General features: G+C 39.5%; 1 protein-coding gene across 6 annotated transcripts in view; it reads right to left on the reverse strand.

The window, feature by feature from the left end:
* PKP4 (plakophilin 4) overlaps positions 1-12,339 on the reverse strand; it is a 125,819-nt gene that overhangs the window by 35,528 nt on the left and 77,952 nt on the right. For 3 of the 6 annotated variants that reach the window (XM_044417629.1, XM_044417626.1, XM_044417625.1), the window contains exons 5-7: positions 6,578-6,709; positions 6,292-6,482; positions 4,816-5,374 (exon numbers count right to left, since the gene is read on the reverse strand). In XM_044417629.1, the coding sequence (XP_044273564.1) occupies positions 4,816-5,374; positions 6,292-6,482; positions 6,578-6,709 (882 nt within the window). The remainder of the gene's footprint in view (positions 1-4,815; positions 5,375-6,291; positions 6,483-6,577; positions 6,710-12,339) is intronic. The other 3 variants (XM_044417628.1, XM_044417627.1, XM_044417630.1) reach the window with 2 other exon arrangements.

Genomic DNA, 12,339 nt, shown 5'->3' on the forward strand with positions numbered 1-12,339 from the left:
GGATTTAGAGAATGTGCACATGTCCCCTATGACAAATTCTTCTCCCTCCAGAAATTTTTATGATATGAGGAGCAATCTCAACTACTTGGCAGAGTCTCTTTATGTGAGGAGTTCTGTGAAACTGGCAAGAAGGTCAGAGGCAGCAGGATGTGTATTAACTTCAGTTTAATTCCCAGCTCCTGAAAAATATATTCTGCTACTTGAATACTCTCTGTGGTCAGGGTTGTATGGCACAGTTTGGGGTTTACGCACTCAGCTCTCAACTTCTCATGGCATTTTTTGTTTAGTTTACTGGAGGCATGTTAGAAGCTGCTCTTGTTAAACAAACAAACAATTTTCTTCCATCCTTCAGGAAACCTTTGGTATGCAGAAAAATCTCTCCTAATTTGGACTTTCCCGTTTTCTTGTCTGGCACCTACACACGTTGAACAACCTTTTTGAGGTACAATGACTGATTGAAAGAATCGCAGGTATAATGGGTAGTTGTGAACCTCCCAGAAAGCTTGCCTATTGGACAATACAGAAATTACACTAACAACAACAGAGGAAGAGGTCTAACACCTAGTCGCAATAGTCTCTAGATTTCATTTGCTATGATGCTGCAGATCAGGCTCATAATGAGTACACAATCTATGAACGACAGGATGATCCCTTTCTTTCTTGTAGGTCTATACCAATTCTTGCAGGCATGATGTGAGTCTGCCAGGCAGTTGTCAATTGTTCAAACTGCAAAAAGATTTGTGCTTACTTAGCCTCTAACAAAATTCCTACCATCTCTGTTTTAACTCTTACAAGTCAGCATCTGAGCTAATGGTGGTATTGGGCTCAAGAGGCATGTGTCCTTTCACTGGTAAGTCACTGATCTGCAAATGTCTGAAGATCTTACTGGAACCAAGGGAAGAATTGTCAAGAGATCTGGAGTAGTATCATCAATATGTGGATGACTCCTAACTCAACTTTCTCTTTCATCTAATCTAAGTGAAATGGTGGATTTTTGGAACAGATATCTGGATGAAGCTAGCAATCTAAGGCTGAAGTCAGACAAAATAGGCACATTCGAATACAAAGAGTGGATCATGGGAGTAGATATTCAACTTGTTCTGGATGGAGTTGCACTCCAGCTTAAAGATCAAATTTTCCACACAGGGATGCTCCTTGATCCCAGCACTGCTGCTGGATGTCTAGGGGTATTTGTAACTCGGAGTGACACTTTCCAACTTTGATTGTTATGATGCAGGTGACCTGCATAGAACAGATTAAGTAGGCCATGATCATGCCTTAGCACAGGAATGGGCAGAAACCATATCTCCAAATACTTTGGACTTCAACTGGCAGCATGCCTGACCACTGGTCATGCTGGCAAGAGTTTCTGGGAATTAGAGACCAAAATATCTGTTGCAACTTCTGCCCACTGCAGGCCCAATTACTACAATCCATTATGCATAGGACTGCCTTTGAAAAATGTTTGGACATTTCACTGGTTCAAAGTAAAGCAGGTGGACTTTTGATAGGACTCATCTTTGTGAGCATGTATCAGTTCTTAAAGAATTTATAGCTTGCTGTCTGTTTCTGGGCACAATATACTCTGCTGAATATAAGCTGCTTTTAAGGCAGCATGTAAGTTTTTTAGACAGATAAATGCAAACATCCTACACAAAGGCATGCTTTCCCACAAGTTAGTTTATAACTACAGCCATAAAAGCATCCAAATAATAGTATAATCTTTTGTTAATTAAAAAAGTAGATTTTCAGTGTTATGTATTTTGACATAAATCATAATGGTTGTTATAATGAAGAAACTCTTTGTTTAGATAAATGTTCTACACAGACATACATACAAGCTTTTTAAACTGGGTGGATGTAAGAGGAAATGCATCTGATTGCAAATCTTGGGACTGGTAGATCAAATTTCAGTGCTTTTTCTTTGCTGTATTAAAATGTGACCATGAATAAATAACAACATGGGTTCAGAATGTTACATCCTAAGAGTTCCACCTGTTGCTCCTAATTGTTCCTTAATATTTTTGTGTTTCAGATGTTCCCATGATTGACCTTATGGTAGTTTTTTCAGCACAACTGTGTAACAAATGCTATGCTTGTGCAATGGCACAAAACCTCATGTTGTGTTAGCATGGCAGGCTAATATATTGATGCATGTGTTTAGGACTAAGAGTTTGGAAGGTTTAGGGTTACCAAAACTAAAAAAAGAAAAAGAAATGATTGGGAAGCTACCCATGTTTGGATGTTCCACAAACCTCTGTAATGTCTTAAAGCAATATATTTCATCACCCTTTAGACTGACATCTAAACTCTTGCTGATAAGATCCTTCCAGGAAGGTCATTAGGACAAATATGTCCCTGTGCTATATTAGCAATATAGCTAGCACTGTTCAAATATCCCTGGTACAACACATAAGGTCTTTATTTTCTTAATATTTCTACATACACTTGCTACATTTGACAGAAGTAAGAACTTGCTTACAAAGAAGTAGGTATATTATCTTGTTTTCTTTTTGCTTCCCCCAGATTATAGCTGGCTGGTCACAGTCCACCTGGGCTATAAAAACTTGAAATAGGAGGAAGGCTCTATAGCATTCATGATTCGTAGTTTGTTCTCAGATATGAACCTTTCAAGTATTGTACAGAGGAAGTCAGAAATGCATAAATTACAGCAATTACATACAATGTGTAAACAAATAGGTAGTTTAATATACTTTAACTCCATTACCTGCTTTTTCTTTAAATACATGAGCAATTTTGACAGGGATATTTATGGTGTTCTTTACAAGTTGAACTATAGCTTAACACTGATTCCAAAGTGCATATGAGCAAGTTTAACAAAAGAAATGATTAATGTGTGTCAAGTTAGTATTTTACTTACACACACAATTATAGGTCACAATCCAGAGAAAGTTGCTTATGTTGATGCCCCAGCAGTCTTATAAGAAAACTGAACACGTCATAGTACTCCACCCAGAAATTTCTATGAGCTTTGATCTCTCTCTCTCTCTTGCACACCTTTAATTCCATTCTCAAATGGAATTAAAAAATCATTTCAATGGAAAATCTTTACACATTTACACATTCCTTTGAGGGTGAAGTGGATTCTTCTATGGGAATGAAATACAGGGGTAACTCGTGTGTGTGCAGTGGAACTCTTTGTCCAAAAATAACCACAGTATTGGCATTAAGTGTAGATTTCAAAAAGCTTTTGTAAGAACATAGAATAACTGATCCTTTTTCTTTTGATTTGAGGAACACTCAGTACAACATATTCATTAAGACTTCACAATGTAACATTTCATTCCCTTTGATGAGAAATTAAACAAATCTATTTCCAAAATATCTACTCAAAATCTGGTAACTAAGTAAAGCTTAAAATGTTAACAAAATATACGAAACAACGCCCTTGTCATAGAACCTCTCACAAAATCAGCCCTGAGGCTTAAGAAGCGATAATGAAGCACAGATTTATGCGAACAGAGAGCATCACACTGACAGGCAGATAGCTGAAACAGCCTCATTAGGAAAGACTTTCAAACTGCTGAATGAATGTTACTGAAGATGCCTATATTTATTTATGAAGTTGTCCATTATATGAGGATATTAAACAGGCAGCAGCTATCATTTTAAGACAGGCAAAAGGAAAACAATAAGCACAATGTAGCCAGAGTTAAGGAGTTAAGCACATACTTAGCTTATGCACTGAAAGCAATGAAATTTCCAGGTATGTTAATTTGACTGTATCATATACAGTATGGTAATAATTAAACAGCTCAATTAATATTTTATTTCTTAGGCAAATATAAGGACATAGTTTACTGGAAATTAAGTTTTACCTTTTCCTGAAAAACACTGCTGCATAATGAATTTTGTTCATTCTAAAAATATTTTGTATGGGACAGTTATTGTATTTATTAAAGTATTTTTGCACAGAAGTATTATTATAGCTTTATGTTTTGGGGGATATTTACAGTTAAAATAAAAGATACAGATTAACACAAATTAAACAGCTCCATCTGCCAACAATAGCTGCAATTCACAATCACTAAAATCAACAAAAAATGTTATTGATTTTCTTTGATATGAATTCCAGCCAAATTCAATGCAAAGCCTAAGGGTTTTGACGTATAGGATCTCTAGGTTATGTAAAACACTATGGGTGCACAGTAACATACTGCTTATGTTGAAGGAAGAAGATAGGACAGTGATTTTCCCAGGTTTCTTCCTCATGACTCCTCAAAATCCGTTCTAAAGGATTGCAGGACCCTTTGGAAGAGTGCATGGGATTTGCACTAGGGGCTGCAGAGGGAAAGGGAACTGGTAAAAATCATCACTCTGTCCCTTTTCTCCAGTGGGAGTCTGGATCCCGGTTGCCTCTGCAGACAGAAAGAACCCTTCCATTAGCAAAGTGACACATCTGGGTCGAGTGTTATGGGTATGGACCTCAGTTAAATTGAAGTATGACTAACTTTGTCTCAGATGGATTGTATCTACCCTGACAGCCTATGTCAATGTCTAAATATTAAGTATTTCTGAGGAGGCCCTTTGTACCCATGCCCTGGAACATGAAATGCCCCTCTTTTAAAGCACAGAAAACATACTGCTATATCAGATATTTGTAAACTGCGAAGAAAATAATTTCTTCCTCAAATGAAAAATAAAATCAGTGTCAGAAAAATAACTGCAGCATGTTAACTGAAACATTAATGATTGCATATTATAAGTTTTGTGTGTTGGTAATAAAATTGTACAATTCACTGTATTTGCAGGTCTCCACAAAATTTTAAGTTATATCTTTACCTTTTTACTAACCTGTAAGGCTATCTGGACGGGGTGGAACCATTCTTTCATAGATATCATACTGTTGCGCATATTGCTCAATGTCATGAAGTGTCTGTTGTAACGATGTTCCCAAATGCTGTGGAACTGCAGTCATCCCAGAACGCTTTGGTGATGAAGATCCAACTTGAGTTTGGGGTGGAGAGGCTACTCTTGTCTGTGTATCGTTTAGTGTAAGAGGTGAACCAACCCTGACTGAAGGCTGGTACTGGGGAGTCCCTCCATTGGGATTGGTTGATTGCCTAGATGTCACTGAACCAATTCGGCGCACTGCTATTGGTGAAGCAGGTCTTTGTGCAGTAAATGGAGAGGCTGCTCGTTGTACAGGTAATGTTGTGGATGAGAACACATTAGAATTAAGAGAGCGTGACTCAGTAACAGATGGTGAACCATAGCCACTCCCTAAAGAAGTTCTTAGTGAGCCCCTCGAAGGAGAAACTCCTGCAGTGGTTACATAAGAAGGAGACTGGGCCCTTGATGGAACAGAACTCACACGTCTCATGGCTCTGTTGGCAGCTATATTTGATGATGTCTGTTAAAAAGAAATAGTAACACAAAAAGTGATAATTAGAAATCTATGTGTAAAAATCAGGTTGCTCCCATATCTAATTCTTCACAGGATACATATGCACTATAGTTAAGCATGTAAGTGCCTACATGTAAGTGCCTTTAGTTTTGCTGCCTAAAGTTCCAGTCCTATTCACATACATATGGGATTAATTAAGTCCTACTGGTCTAAATGGCACACACTTCTGAGTAAACGTCAATAGGATTTATTTTCCTTGGATTGTACCTGAAGTATTGTAAAACTTTAGTCACCATTCACTCAAACATCTTGCCCAGGAAGGGCATATTAGTGACTGGTCCCCCATGTCCAAGTTGGCCTTCTTTAGGGGTGGTCTACTAACAGTCTCTTTTAGTGAGGCTGGAACCACTCCCTTTCTTAAGGACGCGTTCACAGCCTCCAGGACCCAGGGGCTCACCCCTTCCTTACCTTGAATGACCAGCCATGATGGGCAAGGGTTGAGCATACAAATAGTAGGCTAAATGAATCTAAGGACCTTGCCCACATTTTAGCATTTCTGTAACACAGTGAATTAATTTAATCATCACTGCAACTGAAGATACAAGGCAGATACAAGATACAAGTTTACAATCAACATATGGCAAATTTATACTGTTTTTACAATACAAGTCATCCTGGAATGTTGTAAGCCATTCCAAGACGTTCTGTAGGGATGGGATAGAAAAGCTTTTAATAAATTAATTAAATAAAGAATATTTCTCTTCAGAGCCTCTGCATATTTTATTGTTCGGTTGAATATTACAAATGCCACCATGGTCAGCTTTTTGAATACAAAGAAGCATTTCTTTATGGCAATGGAAGAGCAATGTTGTAATTTATTAGTGAACAAAGGGAAAAAGGAATTACAATTTAATTATGTTTACCTGAACCAAAGCTTGACCTTCAGCCCGTGAATTTCTCACTAAATGGTTATTATTTGGTCCAATAAATGGATGTTGCTGTCTGTTCTCCCCCTTTCCCAGATTCTGGCTGTTATGGAAATTGCCTACTTCCTGGTACCCACTGTCAGAATATGAATTCATCTGTGTTGAAGTTCTAGAGTTACCCACAGACCCTGTAAATAAAAAGCATGAAACTGTTGTTATTACAAGTTATGAAAAAAGTCACTGATTGATAAATTTCAGTGTATTTAACATTTATATAACAGACCCTCACTTTCATGGAGTGATGATTGCTCTGGTGAGTAGAGATTCCCTTGTTCTGGCTCTGTTCCAACATGATAGGAAGTAATATGAACACTTTCAGATGTTCTGAGTTTATTTACACCTGTGTTTGGCAAATCTGAAAGCAAAATTTCATTAGTCAAGAGGTTATCTACAACTGTATCTCTTCTCTATTTATGCATTAACAAATACAACATTGCTATAATTTCAAAATTTCTGTTGTATTCCATTCGATATAACAAAAAGTTTGATTATAGGATAAGATTTTATAAAAGGGAGCTATGTTACAGAAAATGTAATGTTAGTTTTGTGAAACTAACAATTTAATATATGAACATTCAAATCTTGGGGAGTGTGGGGAAGACCAATGTACAAAGTTGGTGTTTTCTTCCAATTTCAAATGTTCAGTAGTATATATTCCCAAACTAGGAAAATTCTGAAAAAATCACTGAAATTCTTTCAAGTGTAATATTAATTTTTATGTTTGAAAAATGAATGAATGAAAAAAATGAAAGAAACATTTGCTTCAAAGTCTTCTATAGTTTACCTTGGATCAAAAAACATGGCAGAAAAGACCCCAGAAAGAATCAAATTCACAATCAGTAACAGTTTCCCATATGATTAAACTTACCTTGTTGCCAAATCCAGACAATAACTTACTTTTAAGTAATAGCTATATTAACAAAACAACTAAAAAGATTTAAGGGTAAAATTCCATTTTCAGGAGAGGGCCTCAGCAGAATTAATAAGGTACTTAAAGAAGAACGTTAAAACTTGCGGAATGCCCTCTGCTTTCTCAGAACACTGTCTTTATCAAGACACTGGCTCATGCTACCATATTTTTCCAAAGCTGATGAATTTAGAGATGTTCATGTGTGTAAAACTACATCTCAGGAATTTAAATCTGTATAAATGCTTTACATTCTCTTTGGAACCTGGCAAGCATAAGGTTCTTAAATCTCCACAACACTGATGGAGGTCAGTTTAAACTAGAGGACTCTCAATAGATCTTGAGCTATCTCCTTGAACTACTAAAGGAATATAAAACAAAGAAGCTCTTTAAGGCTTAATTTCCATGATAATCTAGTCACAGAGGTTGTAAATGGATGTTTTCTAGATCTCTTGAATGGGGGAAAAATTGAAGGCTTCTGCACTAGGGAACCATGCAAATCTGTGAGAATGGAGCTTGAGATTAGGGGTGGACTATTTTGGTTGGCTTGAGTTTAGGGATAGTTTGTTATTTAGAGAGATTCTGTAACAGCACAGCTTGGCACAACTAACATTCGTAAGTTTGGGCATTGAGATCATTTAGACGAATAAGAAAAAAAATCCTAGCAAAGATTTCTTGTTCTGAATGAAGAATGCTAAGCTAGTAATCAACTCAGTTCCATGAAGATGTAATTTCTATCCAATCATACTAAAGAGACACACTAGAAGTATCATTATCATCTGAAAGGTCTGTGTAACAGCTGTGTAAAATGTAGGCCAATTAACACGATTTGATTTGTATCCCAGAGATCTGGAAGGCTAACTCCATTTCATGTTTCATTTGTCCGAATTGACAGCCCTCCCTGAAAATAAGGTACACTGTATGAGTTGTGCATGAACTCACTGTATGGGTTGTGCACTGGGGAACTAACAGATAATCAGGGTCACTGGAGTTTGACCTCCCTCCTTCCCCCTCAGACCTCCTGCAGGTATGTGAGGGGACCGCACAGCAGGACCTGTTGTGTCTCTTCTCCCCACTTCAACCTGTTTGGTAGTCACCACTGCTTATTTTCCCTTTTACCCTCCTCTTTTCCTTTCTGGAGATTGCTTTTTGTCAGCGCCAGTCCCTTACAAGTGTCCAAGTGGCACACTGAAGAGGATCACACTGATCCACCACTTTAAAAAAATGCACTCAACATTTGCCCAAATGTTATTTTTTAAAAAGTTTTGTCAGGTTTTGGGAGTTGTGCATACGTGCAGCTCCAACCATAGCAAATGCACAACCTTGACTTGTCAATGCCATTTATGGTGTCTCCTGTCAAAGTATAAGAGGAATCATCCATCACGAAGTGTGAACCCTCAAAACTGTGTTGTTGAAACTCAAGGTTGCTTTATCTAACATGATTTTTGACAGGGCTAATCAGAGCTTTTTTTGACAGGGGCATATGCAGATTACATCTGTAAACCAGAGAGCTCTGCTTTGACATAGTTCCTAAGCATTGCATACTTAGAAATGCATAGTTGCACTTCAAACATTGCAAGGCTGCTTTAATAGTCTTGGTAGATGATCTGCTTATTAAAGCTGAGAGTAGGCATACCTCCCTGGTGTACACTGAACTCTGAAGACTAGAACATAGACCGATTTCACTTGCTGGGTTCCAATTCTATTTGGGGCCCTCCAGATATAATAAGAGGGCTGCAGTTCAAAACCATCTAGAGGATCCAATGGTTCCTCACCCCAATCTAGATGAAATTACTAGGTGACATCATCCTGAACTTTGCAATTGAGTACCATCAATTTAGTGATTATAGCTCTCTATAAATTCTGGAATATGTCCTGGTCGAATGAGCTATTTGTTCATTAGATCAGGTTCATAGTCTGGGGATATATCTGGATCTGATATTGCAGCTGTAGTAGTGGTATCGTCTATCAGTTTCATACAGTGCATAGATTACACCCCTTCTGGAAGAAAGAGCTTTCCACTATCCATACCTTAGGAGGCTTTCAGTTTGACTTTTATACTGTATTTTATAAATGGCTACCCTTCAAGACCACTTAGAAGCTTCAACTGGTCAACTGCCCCCTACACGCTGCTTGGTAAATCACTGCTAGGGTCAGTCTGAACGTTTTCTGTGAAATGGCATGGCTTTGTAAAAGGGAGAAAAACAACCAGACATCCTACTGTACAAATCTTTGGGTGTGCCTAATGTGTGTGGGTGTTTGTTGGTTTTTTTTGGGGGGGGGCGGGATCACCCAAATGGAAAACTTTCAAATATTGCTTAATATTTACTTCTTAATATCTTCCAGAAGAAAGGATTTGAGAGAAAACGGTCAGTTCTTCTCATCAGATATAACCAGGGAATTATAGGGCTCTTCCAAGGGACTTGCTGAATCTTTAAATAGCAACAGCAGTAAGAGAAGTTTTGGCCCTTGCCTTTCCCGCAGCAAAAGTAAAGGACCTGCTTTTCTAACTCCAAATACAGGGCATGCAGCAGTCCAATAACTTTATACTTTGTATTAAAGAATGGAGATAATTATGATTGAATTGCCTAAATATATATCACATGCTGATTTGACAGATTTCAAAAACATAAGAAAATATTTTAGTGAAAAAACACTATCATCATGATTAAAAGAAGTGTGTATTATTGCTGCATAAACAGGAAAATTTGGGCTCATATTTCTAGTATAGCTGCCTTGCATAGATTACAAATTCCTGGGACCCTCAAACACAATTTGCAATGTGGCACATAGGACTGGATCCCCCTGCCCCCACAAAAAACAACGAACAATCAAGCAAAACCACTGTACATGCTTAAGCCTTTGAGCATGCCTACAATAACTCTTGATGTTGGCCCAGGAAGGACAAAAAAAACTCCCTCCAAAACAAAGGGGGGGGGGTCTCCTTGCTGTGTTGTTGGCTGTGTTTCATGTTTTGAAGATCTTGCAGAGGGCTCTGGTGTTCAGTTGCCACCCATGGACGCGAAGCTTTGTGTGGTTGAGGGTGTCTGCCAGTGTGTTGCTGGTGCCTGCAATCTGGATGGCCATGAGGGTGATGCCCCTGCTGATGCACCAATCCCAGATTCTTATGGTCAGTTGTATCAGTGGACCATGTGCTGCCCTGTTTGCCAAAGTAGAATACCACAGTGAAGTTGTCCGTGGCTATTTGGATGTGTTGCCTGGGTAGGGAAGTCGGGAAGGTGTTCAGGGCTTTGTAGATGGCTAACATCTCTCGGAAGTTGATATGTCTGCAGGTTTCTTGTTAGCTCCACAATCCCTATGTTCTTGGGTTCCTGCAGTATGCTCCCCATCGTGACATAGAGACTTCTGTGGTGTATGAACCTGATGCCAGGTTGATCCACCAGTGGAGACTGTTCCTGATGGAGGGGTGGACACGTCAAGGTGTGTCCTGGGTGGGTCATCCAATGAGTAGAATGGGTGGATGAACCACAGATAAATGCTTTGCGTATTCAGAGTCTTGTAAAGGAAACCACTGCCACTGTTGTGGCCGAGTCCAAACAGCCTTTTTATTACAACAGCCATGACGGTCAGTCAGGTGCTGAGTTTGGTGGCCACTTTGATCAAGACAGTTACTCTGGATGATGGGACAGCCTTTGCTGGGATACTTCGCTGAGGATACAAGGAGGGCCCCTGTGAAGAGGATGGAGCAGGAGGGGGAGAGAATGGGTATTTCATGATTTATACACAGTCATTGGGTCTGCAGGAAGAAGCAAGTGGTGTGGATGGAGTGGAGTAAGTCTGTCTTAGATGATGCTACTAGAAGCTAATCATCAAGAGGTGGGAAGACTTGTACTCCCTGGAGGAGTGTGAGCAGACCACCGCCATGCATTTAGTGAAGATGCTGGCAGACACTGAGAATGAAAAAGGCAGCTGTTCTTGGTGCACATTTCAAGTCCAGAAACACTTGGACTCTTCAAAGGAAAACGAGCAGCAACTCTGGGAAACAGGGTCTCCAGACATTGAGATGAAAGAGGCAGGGCAGTTTATCTCAAGGCTGTCCCTTCCAGGTGTTCAGATTTCTGAACTGATGGTGTCATGGATCGCATTTGAGAAGATCTGGCTGGTATTGTGGTCTCATAGAGGCATCACTGGGAGGTGCATCATTATGGAGAAGAGAAGATCTGCATCTAAACACTTGCTGATTCTGGTTCCTGGTGTATAATCTTGGATGCCATCCCAATACTGAGACTCATGTGGGATGTTTGGGAGTTCCTTTGAGATTGACACAGGGCTGGTGACCAGTCAGAGATCTGGTCCCATTCTGGCAGTGGGGACAATGATCTCTGTGCCCTTGTGGATTCAAAGGTGTTGGTGTTGGGTTTGGGGAGGCATGTGTGGATTGCTGTGATGCTCATGCTTCAGATAGTGGTTGGGCTAGAGGCCTGGGAGGGTAATCCCTTATCCCTCCACCTCAGATACTGATGTTGCCAGGGCCAGTCTTCTCTCAGTAACATTGGCTGTGGCTCCTCAAGGACTGGCTCTAGCAGATCTTTCTGAGTCAAGGATTAGCAAGGGCTCACATGGTGCCTGCACATTTCTTTTGCAGCGGCCATCTTTTTTTTAATGCGCTTGGCTATCTTCCCAGCATGCAATACTCCATGGAGCTGCAGGGTGTTGGAGGAGCAGACTGCTAGAGGTTTCCGTGTTAGGGCCGGTTAGGGTTATTGAGTTCAAGGTGGACTGCTGGTTGCGTCCCGCTTGTTTGGTGGAGTTAGGCTTTATTACCTCAGAGCCAGATAATTGGCTAACCATTTTCCTTTCTCTTTTTTCTCTACCTGTTTCTCTCTCTCTTCCTTCCCACTTGGCAGCTGTCAGTAAAAGAACAAATCACTCTGGCCAGAGACATAAACTAATTTTATGCAGAGGGGCACTGTCATTAGGCCAAGGTCCATGCAGCTTTAACACTATAGATTGTCCAGTCCTGTTCTAGATCATAAGATGTGCATATGTGAAGAGGACTCTATTCCATAAAGGTTTATGTCCTAAATAAATTTGTTAATCTTTAAGATAAAACAAGA

Source organism: Varanus komodoensis, unplaced genomic scaffold (genome assembly GCF_004798865.1).
Source record: "Varanus komodoensis strain SLA01 unplaced genomic scaffold, ASM479886v1 scaffold9, whole genome shotgun sequence".
In the NCBI taxonomy this organism is placed as follows: domain Eukaryota; kingdom Metazoa; phylum Chordata; class Lepidosauria; order Squamata; family Varanidae; genus Varanus; species Varanus komodoensis.